Source organism: Palaemon carinicauda, chromosome 23, assembly GCF_036898095.1.
Source record: "Palaemon carinicauda isolate YSFRI2023 chromosome 23, ASM3689809v2, whole genome shotgun sequence".
Taxonomy (NCBI): Eukaryota; Metazoa; Arthropoda; class Malacostraca; order Decapoda; family Palaemonidae; genus Palaemon; species Palaemon carinicauda.
In genome coordinates, this window is record NC_090747.1 from 71,370,216 (window position 1) to 71,389,552 (window position 19,337).

The 19,337-nt window shown below is 34.2% G+C and overlaps 1 protein-coding gene across 1 annotated transcript in view; it reads right to left on the bottom strand.

Annotated features, from left to right (window-relative positions):
• The window catches only part of LOC137617168 (uncharacterized), a 184,058-nt gene that overhangs the window by 16,231 nt on the left and 148,490 nt on the right, over window positions 1–19,337 (bottom strand). The window contains exons 6-15 of the mRNA XM_068347026.1: window positions 17,583–17,680; window positions 17,151–17,271; window positions 16,075–16,162; window positions 15,715–15,905; window positions 15,281–15,418; window positions 13,821–14,344; window positions 9,814–9,987; window positions 6,225–6,452; window positions 2,266–2,356; window positions 1,737–1,790 (exon numbers count right to left, since the gene is read on the bottom strand). Of these exons, the coding sequence (XP_068203127.1) occupies window positions 1,737–1,790; window positions 2,266–2,356; window positions 6,225–6,452; window positions 9,814–9,987; window positions 13,821–14,344; window positions 15,281–15,418; window positions 15,715–15,905; window positions 16,075–16,162; window positions 17,151–17,271; window positions 17,583–17,680 (1,707 nt within the window). The remainder of the gene's footprint in view (window positions 1–1,736; window positions 1,791–2,265; window positions 2,357–6,224; window positions 6,453–9,813; window positions 9,988–13,820; window positions 14,345–15,280; window positions 15,419–15,714; window positions 15,906–16,074; window positions 16,163–17,150; window positions 17,272–17,582; window positions 17,681–19,337) is intronic.

The following is a 19,337-nucleotide window of genomic DNA, read 5'->3' on the forward strand; positions in this document are numbered from 1 at the left end:
TAAAAATCCTGGAATCAAATTTCACATCTCCTCTGTATAATAAAGAGCTAGCATATAAATATATCTTTTAGGTCAAGCTCAACGGCAAGACGTAGAACTACTGGTCTCTCCCTGTCCCGCGAGTACGGAAGAGAGGGCATAGTCATACCCCAGTGAGAGGGATTGTAGTTAGGAAAGGTAGAGGGGGTGGGAAGGGTTGAATCTGTACGCATATCTATCTAAATATTTAGCTGTCATTTTTTATGGGGCTTGAACACTATTTAAAATCTTAGTTACACGAGAATGTTTACCGGATGTCTCGGTTGATTATCCACTTAGACAACTGTGCCAATCAAATATTGCCCATTACTAAGCCTTTTCCTTGAGTAACAGGATAAAACTATTTCAGAAATTTTCATTTAAATATACAGTATGTACTTTGTAATCTGGTGCTTCAATGAAAATGAGGATATGTCTTGCAAAAAGATAGTAACTAGGCCGCAGAACTATGAGGTAAGATAGCCAGCCCGTTTCTTCTCCATCTTTCATCGTCGAGTAAACACCAGTACTTATTTATAAATCAGTGGAGTGGGCGAGTTGCAAGTAGAAATTGAACCCAAGACCGGGTGAATTTCAGCTTAACATTTTACCCCAGAGCAATAATAGTAGTACAGTAAAATCAATGCTACGATAGCAGTTCCATGACTATCTGGAATTACTGCATTCAAGATACAAGTTTTCTCAAATGCTTGGAAAAGGGATCAGCTGTAAACAACCTTAATTTGCCAGTAAAAATAAGATAAGATAATTGTAAAAATGTTTAAATCAGGTGCTGATATAAAATTATTATTCAAAGAACCAATCAATAATAAAGACATATGGCCTTATTACATCAGAATAGAAACTAATAATTTGTTTAAAACTTATAAGCTTTTCAAGGTACTAATTCCCTTACGCAATTAAAAAAAAGATTCATGCACAGTTAATGTATTAATGTTTTACTATTCTAATAAGCCTCCACCTAATAGGAAACTAGAGAAATTTGACATTACTCAAAAAACAAAATTTGAAAGCTGTGATGAAACTAACTTATCTTATTGTATGAATTTAAGCATATTATGAAATTGCACCTTATAAATTTATGTTCAGCATACAACCCTTATTCAGAAATTTAAGTAACTCCATTACCATTATAGCATAACAATTTTGAAAATTTATTTTAAAAAATTTCTATCCATTCATTGCTCATTAATGTTTCACAATTTCATGTGTCAGTACAAAAAAAAAATTCTTGTAATGTCAAATTTCTCATGACATGAAACAATCCTCACATCATTTTGTTAAGATTTAAAATGAAAATGTCAGTTATTTTTAATTAGGTTAGTATACTTTTTAAAGCTCTGCCTCCTACTCTTTTTCGAATATGTTAATTTACACACAGGGAAAAGGCCATTAATACAGTATACACTTCATCACCAATACACAGTAAGAGAATATCAGAAACAATGCACAGCATCTTAAATGTAATTCATTACCCTACCATAAGGAGAATATTCAAATGTCAGTACTCTAATGCAATTACATGCGCATACTGAATCTGATACAGTAATCTGTGACATTGGTTAAATGAATGATTTGTATATCTGTAATTATCTATTTTGAGTGCTGAGGTTGCCAGCCCTACCAGGCATCTGCATTTTACTATGGTAATGTGTTAGCCATGCTAGTTTTGCGAGGCACTTTTATTTAAACCTTACCCATCAACGGCACCCTCTGGCTCGTCACTACAAGCTGAGCTATCAGCCACCTCCCTAAAATTCAATAATACAGTATTTGGTGTGAATATTCACAAAGACTTTGGGGTCACTAAAGCTACCAAGAAACGAAAGGGGAAATAATGCTAAAATTCAGTACATTTGTTACTAAATACTAATCTTTCAAGTGCTATTGATATGATCTTTAAAATGCAGAACTGCACCTAAATACCAAGATATCTATCTATGGCATCGAATCCTTGAAGTACTGAAAAGTATATTAGGATCCTTACAACTTGTTGGCACTATTACTAAAGAAATGACATCTCAGTATTTAAATACCAGGGAAGATACCTTGAAATTTATAAAATTAAATAAAAAACACTGAGAGAAGCAAGCATTAAACTATTTACAGTACACTATTAATTACAAGTATGCCACATAATAACCTGACATTAAGCTACAGAACACCAAAAACCTAAAAAAATGAACACAAGACCATGAAGAATGAAAGGCAAATCATCCAACTCACCCATTTGCTATCTTTGCTTTACTACTTGGTAATTTATCTACTTCACTTGCAGTAATGGTTGGCCCCTTTTTCAACTCTTCCTCAGCCTTGGCTACAAATACAAGAAAAATGAAAAAAATTTATAAGCATGGCTCAAATTAGCATTTCGAGTACAGCGGACTCACGTTAGATTACAGCCTTGTGCTACTTTTACACATTTATGCACATGGTCTAAATGATATACTAAATACAGTATACACCCAACCCTTGAGTTTTGAGTGGTATGGATTCCATGACCACCAGGATACTTTATCTTGTAATTTGTAGATTCAAATCCAAACTTGCATATTACATTATAGTATATGGTATTTGAATTGGTATATTATACAAAACCATTACACATCCTTTTTTAATTAAGTAAAAAAGAAATTAACTTTTGCTCCATTGCCAGCCTTCCAATCATATAATGGTAAATTTAGCCAATTAACATCAGATTTCATTTTCATGTAATAGTGATTGTAATGACAGCATGTTGTAAGGGTGCACCATAGTTCCAGTTTTAACCCACTATTATTTTACAGATTACTGTATGATGGTAACAATAACATAGATGATAATCATACTTTCAACCATGAACTTAAAATTGTTTGAAATTTCTTAAAAATTTTCTTAATTGTTTATTCAAATTCAAGTAAAGTTGACACCCAACTGTACATATGCATAATATAGACTGTATCTTGAATGTATCAAGAATGTTTGAGTTTGTAAAGTCCGCTATACACATGGAATAATATGAAATGTAAGAGGACTTTAGAGTACCATATATTATAAGATACCAAGTCAACATCATAAGGAATAAAAAGTAAGTTTGAAGAAATTTGTATTACTTTCCAAAAACAAGAAAATATAATTACTATATGATTATGTAAAAAAACTGCATAAGATAAATAAGTCCTCTTACACATATGTACTGTACAGTACTTACATTTTCATGGTTTTAAAATCCTTCATGACCAGTTTATCAAACACATTAATTATATATACAAACTATGGATGTTTATCATTCAAACACCTGAAAAGCCAAACTAAATTTGCATCCATGTAGTTTACCCATAAAACCTCCATCTCCCACATTCACCACTAATATGCAAAGAAAGCAGTCGGTAGTATGTAGTGTATGTGCCAAAAAAGGAAAATATAAATATTCTAAATTCGAAATATAAATATTCACAACTCATTAATGGAGCCGGAAAAAATTAAACTGCCTTGGGGTAGCCAAAGATAGCAAAAAACTGAATAGCTACTAGTCCTTATCTTTAGCAACACTATCTTATGCAAAAACAGATACTGTATCCTTGGAAGAAAATAGGGTACTTTTATCAAAGAGATGAATACCTAAAGCTGCCAAAAACCTTTTTATCAAACACAAGATTCCAAAAAGTTATTTTATTTACTACTGTGATAAATATTTTAATTTTTATTGATAGTTAAGTACATAAAAATATTAAATATCTTAATTTCTATATCATTTTTGAGTAGCAACTAATTCCAGCAGGTAAAGTAACATCACAAATAATAAAAGTAATTTGTATTTTTCCTATACAAACCTAAGCCCTTAATAGGAGTAGGCTTTCAGCTTGGTTGGAAATTCCGCTTTTAAAATTTTTAACGAGGTGTTGGTAGTTACTGGTTGGTGGAGTGGAAGTCCTTTCCCCCACCCAGTATACTGAGTAGTCACTTTGACCTTCACCTAAGGCTTGCAGGGCTGTTAAGGCATGAAATGAAACTCAAGAGGTTCAGATTTATATATTTAGAAAAAATACAAATTACTTTTAAAACTGGTGACTGGTTCCTACACAAATACAAATCTCCATCCTCCAATAGGAGACTCATCCTTGGGGTAATGAACTCCCTTTAACCATACTGGTTGGTTTAAAATCCGGGGATGTTAATACACTCAGACCTGATAGAAGTGTGAGAGAGCTGATTACTACCACCTTCCAATCCATTTACTCTATCTCATGAGCTGGGCTAAGTTTCTGTCCACTGACAGACAGTCGAGGAAGAACCTATGTACTAGGAAGACTATGAATGTCACAATGTATGGCCAATTACGTGCAGTGTATCCTACATTCTCATGTCCGACCCAGCAAACAATGGAACGACCGCGGCACCCCCAGAGGGAAAGAGGAAAAGGGCCAGACAATCCACTTAGACTAGATCATTATCTAAGACAAGATGCTTCTTGTCCCCTAAGGAGCTAGATAAGCAACACAAACTGTTGAGCAGCTACCACAGGTCACAATAAAAATTTAAAGACTTGTTGGTATACTCCGATGGATAGTGGGCTGCAAAGATTACCTGGAGCTTTCAGAATCCGGCCTTTAGCACTTGCGTCACTGACATGTTCTTACGGAAGGTTAGAGATGATCAGATATTCTGGCTTCGCATGATTGTGTCCAGGGTAGTTCCCTCGTGGGAGTGCATGTTCAATTGGTCCCATGAAGCCAGAACAAAATAATATTTCAGGAACTCCCATTCCTTCCGTACAGAGGGAAGACTCGTAGTGTCTCCTCACAAGAACAGAAAAGTAAATTATTCCTGGCTTTGAAGAAAGGAGAGGAAGAAGGATGAAGTCATGGGTGCTTGAATTCGAAGTCCTTGCCACAACTGCTGAGCTAAAGAGATGGAGATCTTCTATCCTTGAGAATGGCTAGTGACAGGAAAATAATGCTGTTTTCATACTCGCTTTCAGGGGCTAACCCTAGTTCAAATGGGTGGAAACACTCAAAGCAGCTTTAGCTCTTAGGAGGTAAAGACTGACTACCATGGCTTCTCAGGAGTATAGGTGATTCTCTTGAGGAGTTCAGGTCTGAAATATTTAACACTTGGATTGAGGACTGAGTGGTATCTCTACCTCAGAAATTTGAGAGCTTCCCTGATAAAGGAAGAGATAAACAGGGTCCTTCTGAATCTTGATGTCATCTACCAACTATTGAGTAGTGGAAGAGACAGGGAAAGGGACAGAAAGGCATAAGAGTCTAGGATTCAGAGGTGTTGGAAGGCGTTTTCGAACTTCGATGAGTCTGTGACTGGGAGAATCCTGAAAGTTTCTTATCCTACTGAACAGAGAACAAGACAAGTGATGGTGCGAAACTAAGCCTTTCCACCAAGCAATGATGTAGGGTTTGCTTGAACAATGTTCTTGATTGGAAGAACCTTGCAAAGCTGCATGGTGTCTTCTACTCGCAAGAGTGCACCTGCTTAAGAAGGGATTGACAAGAGGGCTACTTTGCAAATCTAGGCATGGATGAAAGTGTTATCAGCCATTATCGCTACCAAGAGCTTTATAAAACCCTTTACAAAACTAGCAAAAAAGTGCTGCAACGACATTTAATTCTTAAGGTGTGATGCCATTGTCATCACTACTTCACTATTAATAGGAATAAATTTGTAACACTGTATTGGCAGGTTACACAAACTATCAGTTAGCTAAAGTTTTCGGGAAATCTGCAAAATCTTTCGTCTTCCTCAAGTTCCCTCACAAACAACGAACTGCTAATAGTACAGTAGAAAAAAAAAGTATTAAAACAGCCAGTTGAAGGCATCAGCAATATATGTAATCTTCAGCAGCTAAAAGCTAAGAGACTACTCAGTGTACTGGCAGGGAGGCGGGGCTTCCCCACCACCCACCAGTAACTAGACACCTTGTTATAAATTTTAACAGCCAAATTTCAAGCCAAACTGAAAGCATGCTCCTATTAAAGGACAAGGATTTGTTTTCATGTTGGAACAAAAACTGTTTCTTGAATATCCAGATGTTCATAAATACAAATATAACTCCAGGTTTTCTACTGAAGAAAACCTACTGGTGCAAAACTACTTTTTAAAGTCAATTATGATCAATTTACCCTCTGATCATAATGCATCTGCCACGTGAGGTCATGAATTTCAAGAAATTATTCACACAAATCACTTACCTTTTAAAATATTTGATTTGAACTGCTCAGGTGGTATGGGACGGGCGGCATTTTTGGTAAGAGTTGCCTGATTATTAGGAAGCACCACAACATTAACATCCTTAACCTTAGTAGTTGTAGAAGCAGAAAGTACACTGGGCACTCCGCGAAGACTTCCACCACCATTTGTAATGTTGGCATTACTTGTGTTCTCCAAGTTCTTCATTTTGTTCACCAGAACCTCTGCTTCTAAAGGATGAAATAAAATATATAGACATTGACTGGTAATAATTTCTCCCTATTAGGGCACAACACATTAAAACCCCTATAATTCATAATTCTAGCTAGCACACAGTAAACAACAGTGTAGCATAGTGCAGGGTAACTAAAAATTATTAGATTATACTGTGGAATTTAAAATCTTTTAGTATCCATCTTTAATTGTATATGAAAACTCAGGGGAAAACATCCCAACATGTATTTACCATCTACAAAATAATTGATGAACTGGAAATATAGAAAAGGAAAAAATGAAAATTTTGATTCAAAACATCAATACAAAAGACCAAGATGAATTATAAGGGATTTATTGCATAACTATGAATGGCACCTTAGAAAACAGCAGACTTGAAAGTAAGTATCATCACTCCGAAAGGAAGTTCCGCAACCTTGTGATACCTGCCGTCTCTTGGCATTTGAATGGAGTAGTTTATAACAATTTCTAAACTTATGTTAGTAAATTAAATCATGCCAAACATGCAATGCTGTCCATCTAAAAATTAGAGCAAATATACTTTGCAGATGGAGACAACTGTCACAAAATACCAGCTATGAAATTGTTCACAATGCTACATGAATGCTGGAGTATCCTTCCAATAGAAGCTTCAAACCATCTAAACGTATTCCCTAATATGGACATATCCAAGACAGTTATATCTCAAGGTAAAAAGATGTTACTGTATTTATTCAAGTTAGAGTTCAGAATGTGGAATTGAGCAACAATAATTATCTATAGCAATATCATGTCTATGCTCTGTAAAAATAACTACAGTTATTGTTATAATCTATTGTATTACACAGCTACATTAACCATTTTTTACTGTTTTTTTTATTATTCATGTATATATGCAACTTACAGCTCATAGTCTCAAAGTCTATTTACCAAAAACTAATTAAATGGTTATAAATATCATTTGCTTCTGGTACTAATAGAGTATACTGTAAATAACTAGTCAAGTCCCAAGAAAAAAAAATCTATAAATTAGACCAGCTTATTTGAGAATGCCAATTCTACAAACAGAGGTAAATATTAGTACTGATGTTCAAAACAGGCTATTTCAAAATCTATTATTTTTTTTTTGCTTATTGTACTTATTATAAAATTCTTGATAACATGTTACATTTACTGTACCAGCCGAACCTCTAAATACTAACATCTTAATTTAAGTGTACAGTAATGATTTTTTCTTATTGTAATGTAACAAGTTTAACTAGGAATATATTTTCAAAATGAGTGTAGAGCAGTGCAAGCATGTGCAGATTTCACCTTACACACTTAAAAATCTGTGGTTTGAAGCATGGAAATTACGAAAAAAAAAAAAAAAAAAAAAAAAAAAAAAAAAAAAAAAAAAAAAAAAAAACGAACAATGTATTTAAGGAGGAAAATGCCATCCAAAATTGGATGTAAACAATATAATATACAGTAATTATGTACACATTGAAGTTTTAATACTGTATGCTGAAACTTACACCCAGGTTTCAATTAATCTGTTCCCATTTCTTTGGGGGGTAATTTATAGTGTTAACATCTTATCCTCTCAATCTCATTTTCATTTACATTGTATAACATTTCTCTCACACATTGCTCAATTCTGATGTACACATTTCTGTCTAACAAGTATATTATAGCTAAAATGAATTATGATGCGAGTTTGCTACCCGACCTTCAAAGATGAAGCCTTGTCATTGCTTTTTTGTAATAGATATGATTAAAATATTGTTAACATGTTATGCTTATTCATAACGAAAGGCAATTGTATGTGACCATGGAGAGTTCATCGTCAGCTTAAATGGCTTTGTGCTTACCATCATTCAGCTTTCTAAGCAGAGGCATTGATTATTACTGGAAAAATAAAATCTACCTTTAAAAAGAAAAAAGAATCAGACTGTCAAATAAGAGGCTTATTACTGATGGCACATTCAATGTGCAACTTGAATTTTTACCCTCACAATTAAAAATCTCTCCTTTTTAGCTAATAAAGAATGGAATAAACATAAGACACTACTTGCATCCAATCATCCTAGCAATCCAAGTGCAGGCTTCCAGGAGAACTGATTACATGTAGAGAGCTGGATATTTGCTTTTCCTTATTATAAACATGGAAACGAGATTTATTTTAGACTTATGCCTACATATATAGAAAACAATATAAAACACAGCTCATTTATAAATAAAATTCCACAAAAAATTGTTCAAAGGAGGAAAATGTTCATACGAAAGGCGGTAAGAACCAAACCTTAGCACTGACTATTTTCTAGTCAGTAGCAAATTGTTTCCTGCAGAAACAACCATCAGTAAGACACTACTGTACAGTAATTCCATAACTTGCCCACTTGGTGCAATTGCAGTACTTTATCATACATCCAATCATTAAAACTGAACTCCCAGGTACTATGGGATAAAAACTACCCAAATGCTACGTGCAAAGAACATACATCCAAAGCCTGAACTACCTAACCTGGAAACCATTTGAGATTCATACGAGGAATGATAATGGCAAATTTAGATGAATGGTGAAAAGGATTAAATCAGAGGTGCATCATAATGCATTTGCAGTACACTAATGAAAACTAGCATAATATTCAGTATCACCAAGAACTAGGAATTAAAAAAAAAATTAATACAGTCAGGTACAAATCAGCTACAAATCATTTCTTAGAACATTTACGGAAAGGATCATGCATTTACATTATGTAATGTGAATTCCTGAAATAAAAGATGTATTGTATCAGTAAAAAGAAGATACTTTTTTAAGCTAAATGTAAAATGCTATTATATCAAATTAGTGTCTAGCAAACAAGCAAAAAAAAGCAAGGCAATTATGCTTTATCCCAAGCTAAAGATGACAACTAAAAAGAATGCTTTAGCAGTACAAGGATGGCAAGCAAAGCAATACATTAAATAGGTGTAGGGATTAGCTTGCAGGAAAATCATTACACTATAATGTTTCATTTTTTTAATTTACTAGCCACTAGCTTAACGCTACAGTATTAGATTAGTACTGTCAGGCATTTCTGTACAACACACGTTATTTGATATCATCAAGTAACCCAAATTAGAGCAGAAGAAAATGCATTGATTATTTCACCTTGAACATCAGAATGTATCCCTTTCCTCGTCCACTAATTAACCTCCAAAACCCTTATAATTAAGCTTGGGTAATCCAAATATTATAATGTAATGAATATCCCAGTGATAGAAAGGCACAGCTTGCAATATAAAACATAAAGCTTATTGCAGAAGGTAGATCACAAAAGCAGAGCCTCGTCACTTTCATTCTTAGAAGCCAGATAGTGCCGCTATGCTAGTGCAACATATGTCCAACCTTACCTATCGCCCCTCTAGGCTGTGGGAGAGCCTCTGCCCCAACAAGTTCTTTTTGACAGGGCTTAGCCAGGGCAAGATCATTGACTGTACTGTCCAAATATCTTGGTACTGAAGAGTCTTTAGCAAGACTCTTAATCAAGCAGTCAAGCCTGTCCTCAGCAGCATACGAGACATCTTCTAGAGGCCCACGAGAGAGCAAGAAAAAGGAGAAAGAAAAAAAAGATTCATTCAGATCACAAGCCAACAGAAAGGAGTAGATGGAATACGGGAAGTATTAAATTCCCTTCTTTTTTTCCTTTTATATAGGCGCTACATTCATGATCTTTCGTCAACAAAGGACCTTCAAGGAAACTCCTCTCCTTCTCTTGGCTAAGGCTTTCTTCAGATGCAGCTGTGGGAACAATTCCTTTCCTTTACATCATGACAGGATTTCAAACCTTGATTCTCCAGTAGAAACTCAAAATAGAAAAAAAAAAAAATCCACACAAGATACTGTACGTTAATTAGGTTTGCTAACACAGCTCATCTACAGTAGCCAGGTGATGTCCAAAGTAAAGAAAGGGATGAAGAAAAGTGCGTTTAGGAAAAAGGATGCAGAGGGTCCTCAGGTCAGTCAAGCACTTGTACGTTAAAACTACTTCAGCATTCGAGGCCAATGTTGAGCTTAGTAAGTTAATTTACTTATCAGCCATTGTAGAAATTTTGTAAAAAGAAAAAATAATAATAATCAAAGCCTACGTATAAATAGCAATGACTTATGGACTATATACAATAATGCTTGATGTGTATTGCTTTGAAAGTTAAAAGCTTTACTGAAGTTTTTTATTCTTTATACAAACAACAGTTGCAAGGTTTCTATGGACCAAGCACTTTATAAAATATATATTCTAATACCTTTACATTAAAAAGCTAAATGTACAGTTTTGTAAACAATTTAGAAAGCTGCAAGACTTAAAAAAAAAAAATTATGTGCATAAAAAATAAAACACTAGCATTGCAAAATAGCTTTGCTAAAAGTTTCTATTTAGAAAAAAAAATCAAAAGTAAAACTTACCATAAAAATATGAATTATTCTTCATAATAAAATTACAGTAAAGATTATACTGCATTCATTACCAAAATCATACTACTGTATGTAAATAAAATCTGGCTTTGAGATAGCAACTGGTTAATAGTTAAAATGCCTTATTTATATTATTATCCAATGAGTAGTAAAAGCAGTTTACTATATTTTTCTGGGTACTGCCAGTAAAATAACTTTATAGGCTGTGGTACACACCATGCATGTATAAAAAAAATCAAGGTTTACCTAACATTTTGCAATGTGACATCTTAAAGTGTTATTCATGCTGTGTACATGAAAAATGTTGTACTATACAGTATTTCCACAGCAAACATCACATGGTCAACACTTTCATATCATTGATGCTACAAAAGCTTTTAATAGTGGTACTTTTACTTCAACTCTTTCATTGTCAACAAAAATAATATACTTTAGAGCCTAATAAACAAGGACAAGAGATCCCTAATCATCTCTGTAAAAGTGGTACCTATACTCAAATATGTGCTTTCAATAGTAAGGGGTAAGAAATAGTGTACGATCATTTATTTTCAGAGATCCTGCAAACCATGTAAAATACCACTCATATCTGTGATTCCTTTTAAAATAGGTACACAATTTTAAATATTCAAGAAAATAGTTAAGCATTTAACTCATAAAACATTTGAATCATGTCTAAACAAAAAGCTCTGGTTCCAAAAGGATGCTATTTTCTAATCCAATACATGCAAGCCTTGAAATTTCTACCTGTCTAATGTAATTTGAAAATCTTATATGGAAATAGTATCTCTTCAAGCCAAAATCTGTCATTTTTCTGTGATGAGATGTTAACCAGTATACCAAATAATGCATTAATGTAAGCAGCAGAGTTTCAGACCAAATAAAAGCCATTATCAGTACCCATTTGGAGAATTAAGGCAAATGGTCTTGCAATTTCTTAGACTAATCATGAGGACATTTCCTAGAAGAGCAATAGGGAAAATAATGAAGATAAATATTGCCCACCCAGGCCAGATATCCTACATTCTACAAAATGTGTTCATTTTAAAATTATCAAGAGAATGACCACAAGTGCTGGGAAGATCTAACATGAATACTGTTCATGCAATAGTGAAAAAAAGCAATTTGATAAGATGTCTGTTGTACTTAATCACATATCCCTTGACATCAACAACTAAAGTACATATGAAGAAAGAAACAACGTACAGCACATTCCATACCACATCCCCAAAATATAACTCTTGAAAAATGATATGTGCATGTCTTTGAATGGAAAATTTGAAGAGAAATAATCTCAATAAAATTTATTTAATCACTCACAATATAAAACCTTTTAATGCGCAAGACAAAATTTAATACATTGGCAAACAAAAATCAAGCCAGGTAGCTGCCTAGAACAGGCACTTATTTAAAGGCTACAATCTCATTTGGTTGTTAGAAAAGGAATTCTTTTTAATCATCTATGCTGAGGGGTAGGGTATTCTGCCAAAATATGATTGCAAATCTGTTTAAAATTATAACTAAATTTTTTTTACCAATAATGTCCTGAAATGTTACTTTTAATCGTCATGAAAGGTTGAATCGTTGCTGTCATATAGCCTCTCCTGTGTCTCTTTAAATAGGGATATATATTTTCAGCACAAGCTGGAATGGGTTTTGAATTTGTTAACTATGTAGTTAATGACAGGTGGCGAGCGCAGGGGATAAGCCATGCCCCTCCCCCTCTAGTTAGATCTTCACTTTGACCCTTTGACTCAGGACTATACGGAGGAAAAATACAAATTACATTAAAAAAAATTATTTGTCCCTACACATATACAAACTTCTTGTCCTTTACATAGGGAGACTCACTGCTTCATGGGATAGAAATCCCACTAAAACCGAATAGGTTCGATTTCTTCCTTTGAAATGTCAATCTACCTTGTCCCATAAGGGAGCAAAGGAGATGGTAACCTCCTATCTGCATCTCATAGAGACGAGTAGACTGATAAAGCCTGGCCTTCCAATAGTGGAATCCCTTCACATGAAAGGGGGATATCAGTTGGGAATATCATACCTAAATATGATAATCAATGGGTTGGTATACCCCTTTTTTGTTTTTGTTTCATTTGTTGATGTCGGCTACCCCCCCAAAATTGGGGGAAGTGCCTTGGTATATGTATGTATGTATAATTCAAATAAAAATTAGTGACAAAGAAGCAATAAGTAATAAGATGTATGGCACCCATATGTCCTAAATTCTCGTTTATAAAGTATTTAGGAAGAAAGTTATCCTTTTCAAGGCATATGCCAAGCATATACAAATAGCTTGGCCCTAAACATTGTCTGAAAATACTTGAGGCATCCCAGATACTAGTTAACATATATTAAATCTAATCTCAAATGGATTTAAGGGTGCTTTTTACTGTTTTAGGGGACTGTACATTCAGTACTTTGAGCTCCAAAATGTGAACACATTCAAATTCATAATATAATGATTACCATGAAGAGAGAGCATGATAAACTTGATACTTCAATTTTTTCCATAATATGTACACCATTTTCTCATTCCAACTTTTAAGTTAACACAAACCATTAATAAACATATTCTAATTCCATCCTTTAAAAGTTAACGCAAACCATTACTAAACAAGGCAATTTACAACCAAGTAATCTTGAAATTGAAGGACATCAGATGTGACCAATTTTTTTTTCTCATCTGAAAAACTTCAATATTTTACATTTATAACTTTTTTTTTTAAATTGAGAAAGTTATATATTGGAATCCTTATTCAAGTCCATAATGATCCCATCTGTTGGTGAAGTAACTTTCCTTTCCAATTGCAGTCAAACCCAAAGTAAAATATAAATGAGTAAGTTGTGATCTGAAAAAGAGCCATTATGACAGTGGTTAATTGATTAAAAATCTAAATACAGTACAAATCCAATGCAAGAAACCAATGCCAAGTACCTGTGCCATTACACGAAGATGCAGCTGATGTAACCACAGCAGATGTACCATTGGTCGATGAAGTGGTGGAAGCAGTTGTATGCGAGGTGACAGAAGAGGCAGCTTTGTGGGTAAGTAGCACCCCCGATCCAGGCACAGGAGAAGATGGAGTTTCCAGAGGGGATGGAGGGGGCGTAGTTGTACAGGATGGAATGGTGGAGGTGCTGGATGCTGAGATACTTGTTTTGGCAGCACTGGCGGTAGCAGAGCTTGTCACAGCTGTTCCATTGAGAGTAGCTGTAGTGGTGGCAGCACTCTTGGACGGAGTTTCTGAGGTAGCAGCTCCTACAGCTGCAGCTGTACTAACAACTGGGGTGGCTGCTTCCTTGGCTTTTGCTGATTTTCTGGGGTCAATCATACTTCTTCTGTCTCTCTCCTTTGAGACATGACTCTGCCGCCTGGCAAAACGTTGGCTCGGTCTGCGCTCAAATTGAACTGTGCGCCTAGCTCTTTGTTGTAGGGTAGTTTGGAATTCTGTGCGACCACTGAAAAGAAGCAATATTTTGTCAACAGAAATATTATAGATTAGCCATGTAATTCAAGCACTATCATTTTCACTAATTTTCAAGAGCTAAATGTTTTAAGGGGCCAGTACTCCAAATTTGAAAATTTGGAATACTGTATTTCATTTTTGGCTAGAATGCCTATATTCTATTTTAAGAATATTTTTTAATGAAAACAATTTGCTTTATTGCTAAAAAATCCTTTCCCTATATTTACACAAGTGCATCAGGTCCAGCAGGCAACTCTTTTCTGACCTGGGTACCTATTTGTTTACTTTTTTTTTTTCAAGAATTCCAAGAAAACCTATTTATTTTAGTACAGGATCCCATTTACAGGACCACCACAATTTTCTATGATCTCCTAAGGAATAGATTATCAGTTTTCCTATGTTCTCTATGATATTTGTAAATAAACGCTTGATGCACGTCACTTAAGTTATGTTAGTTTTATGTGTTCTGTCTGCTCAATTATATACTTAAGTTTATGCTATGATTATGCTGAGAGATGCACAAGTGTCAGAGCTGATAATTAAATATAAAAGCATAAAATCTGTCCAGAAATGGTACATGTAATGATTACTGTATACACTACTTCTAGATTTCAGGGAAGGGGCTCCCCACTGCTTAGTAAATAACCTTAAAATATGACTATGTCCTTATGATCCCCAGTGGTGAGGAAAAACTTTTAGTGTATAATCATCTTTTAAGGGTTTTTAGAGGAAAAAGAAAATAGGTTGAGAAACAAATAAAGAGTTTGAAGTAACCACAAAATAACATTGTTTTAATGTGGGTGAGTGCACCCTTTAATGTATCAGTTTTAACTTCTATCAAAACATGTGAAATACAGTGAAGGTACAGAGAAGAAAGAAAGCAGCAAAAACATTAGCATGATATAATTTCCTTATAGCATCCACTGACCTATATCTGAACCTCGAGCCCATCCTGAAAAAGTTTTGCCTTCCTGAAGGTGCTTTGCTTGGAGCTTTTAGACGGAAGAAGGAATGGTGTTCAACAGCACATTTCCAGAGGTGCTTGCAAGCTTTTTCATTATATAACCTGTAAGAAGACATAACTGACTTTAATGTATAATACAAAACAAAGGAATCATTAAGATGATAGACATACAGTATATTGGTTGCAAATGTTGTAAGAAAATTACCAAACTTTACAAAATCATGCTAAATAGCCAGGCAGGACATAATACTGCTGTACTTTATCGATACCATGAAATGAAAGCAGCAGTTCTAAATAGCTTCTCATGAACACAATAACTTTAGAAGAAAAAGGTCTTAGGTATTAGTAACCATATCTAAAATATAGATATGATAACAACAATTGAATGTTTTCATTACCTAAACACAAAGGTGTGTTCGTGTTCACGGCCTTCATCGTCGTCTTCAACAACCATCAAAGTTAGTTTTTTCTTCTTGAAATCAAGCCTGGTTATCTTGGGCCAGAAAAAGAGACCAATCTTCACTTCGTTTTCATAAACTAGTATTCCAGTTGGGGTGAGACCTAGTCGGTAAGATTTATCATCCTTTCCCTGAAAATAAAGAAATAATGTCAGATTCTATTAAATTCTATACAACTTCACCATTTAATTGTTAAAAGAGAATTTCAAAAAGTACTGTACTTATTGTAGGTTCCAATCTAGTGTGATGGCTCAATATGACTTTCAAAAGACATTTAAATTTAAGGAACGATAGTCTTACCAGCACGGTGTGCATATCTACTCCATACATCTCCAACCACTTGGCTTTGTTGAGGAAACTTTGTTCAGCTTGGGCAGGAGTCAGTCCCCTGTAAAGACAAGCAGATGGTCATCAAGTTTCCTATATCACCTCAAGCTTTCTACAGCTAGCATACTTCTTTTCAATGATTTATCACATCATTGAAAAAAAAAAAAAAACTTTTACAATAACCTGTATCAATCACATCCAAAACCTCTCAACAACTTTACTCCTTTATGGTTAAGATTCACTTATATTATCAACAACATTACAAGCCTTTGCAAAGTGGTAATGTATAACTCCTATTGGAGTCAAGTATATTAAAAATTACAATTCTAGCCAAAAGCTGCTTACTACCCATACATTAAATCATTGGCAACCTTCATTCTAAAGATTTTCAACACTCAATAGCTTCATAGATCAAATTACTTAACAGATAAGACTCAGTATTACAACTACAGTTAATTTTCATTCTTACAGACATTCAAGTACTGTACTCTGGTCCAAAGGTTCATTGATACATAGGTGTACAGGTTATGATCTTTACATTTAGAATTCTCAATGCTCAGTGTGAGGGAGCAGCATCTATTAACACATTAAATCCCCTAAATTAGAACCTGTGTGCAATAAAAAATTCTATTTTGAATATGGCAAAATAAAAATCAAATTAATTAAATTCTTTAAAACTATTATAGCTGTGGAAATTCTTGAAACATACATCGGATAATTCAATTGTGTTAGCAAGATCACCCGACTGGAAGTAATTGAGGAGTTGAGTTGGAGATAAGAGTTTTAAACTTTTCAACTAAAAACCTACTCTTGGAAAGCATCCCCTTATATAGGGGAATTACTATATTGTATTTAGATTAGTATGCAGAATGACAGCAGCTTTATTCAAGCCTTGCGACATTACTTCTACCAAAATGTAAAGTTATTCTTTGGTGCTATGCCTCTCACACAGTACTGCCTAAAATAAGCTTGGCTGTTTGCTAATCAAATAAAGCGCAGTTTAAATTATGCTGACCTAAAATAATCTACTAAATGACTAAGAAATTTACCCCATTTCTTTAAATTTTTCCAAAATGTCCTCTTCCATCATATCTGTCTGGTTTGGAACAAAGTGGAACTCGGATACAAATCCTGGAGTGTGGACCTCAGGATCATAATCACCAAGTTCAGCTGTTAAAAGGAAAACAGACAATAAAATTTGTAATACAGTAATATAACAGTAATATGGCATTGATTTATCATAAAGGTAATTCCATACGTCTTTCTAATTGATCTCTTTCAATATTTTTTCTAATAGATATTATCAACATATAAACAAAATAAAATCCATTGGAAATGATAATGAATTAGCTGTACCAATAGCCATACTTATTAATATCAATGACTCAAGCATCAAAGAGAAATGAATAATTTTGTCCAGACACAATTACAAGTGTGAAACTTTCATGTCTGCAATGTAACAGAAACCCAGCAATACTCACATTGGAGACACATGGAGAAGAGTTCAATGCCCTGGGCATAAGGACATTCCAGCTTCCCCGAATAAATGTCTTGCTTAAGTTGCAAGAAAAACTGGTATCTGGAAAATAAAAATAAAAAATTGAGTCAGCTGGATTAGTTTTGATAAGCAGCCACTATTCCACTTGTCATATATTCAATATAAGAATCCTTTATAACCATCTGGAATATTCATGTTGGCCGATTATTAAGACTCAATAACAAGGCTGGAGGAACGTAGAGAGTAGAGGTCCCCTTTTTGTTTTTGTTTCATTTGTTGATGTCGGCTACCCCCCAAAATTGGGGGAAGTGCCTTGGTATATGTATGTAATAACAAGCGATGTTTTGGTCTTTATTTTGTCAATATGGTATTCAAAACCAATAAAATTTATCTAAAATCATATTTATTACATTGTAGTATTCCTTTCTTGTATATTATCAATATTTAGTATTTTCTTTATACAGAGAATTCTAATAAGAGTTTACATTATACCTAAAAGCTCCATAAATCTATTTCGAATAATGGCAAAAAACACAATCCTTGAAAGAAGAAAACAAACGAGAATAGAGAAATCGCCATGTGTTTACATTTGCAACACCAGAGGCCATTAAAATACTATTATTCAACAAAAGCCACGGGGTATTGTAATAGCAAGTGCAACTTGAAATGTCGTTCCATATTAGATTACATATTTGCATTTATTTCGTAACAGGGCGGAACAGAGATCGGGGTTCAGAGCTTAGGAGGAGAGGGAGGAAGCTGGTGAAACTAGAGGAATGTTACCGGAGAGAATCGGAGGAATGGAGGAGGGGGAAGGTGCGAAAGGGGTGATGGAGGGGGGGGGGGTTGTAATCTAAGAAGTGTACACACACGCTCAGGTGCACGCTACCCCCTACCACCCCAACTCTCTCTCTCTCTCTCTCTCTCTCTCTCTCTCTCTCTCTCTCTCTCTCTCTCTCTCTCTCTCTCTCTCTGATATTCAAGTATATTTTAGGATGATGACTAAAGATTTCATAACATTGTGCTATTTATTTAGATTTCCATAGGACAATTTCCATACAGAAAAAGCTTGTGCCTATGTATGCATCACAGATAAATCAAAGAAAGCATTAAAACCTTTCAATTTAAATGGATGTCTACATAAGCTTAATATCATATTTTCTTTTCATAAACGCCTATATATTTACGAATATATATATATATATATATATATATATATATATATATATATATATATATATATACCCAGGTGGAATGTACAATTACGCAATGCACAAAGGTAAAGCACTCAGCTCACGTTTGGCATGTCACGGATTTTTCGTATGTGATTGGGTACTAGCTTCTACAGGAGGTCAGGAAAAAAGACGTGGGATCCCACCGCATTCTGAGATTATTGGTGGTACGCTCTACAAGGGGCTACAAACTCACACACACCTATATATATATATATATATATATATATATATATATATATATATATATATATATATATATATATATATATATAAAATCAAACTTGAACTTCTTATACTACTTACTTTCATTTAATAGCACTGTTATTTGAAGTGATTAGCAATATTGTAGGACTCCCTAGCGTATATTTAATTCATACAATGAATCCTCATCTTGAGCACTAACTTTACTTTAAAAAATTTAGATTTTCTCTTTAACATGTGAGAAATTCTAATGTTTCTATCAGATGAAAAATGTGTTCCCAAGTATTCTTAGCCCCTTGAAA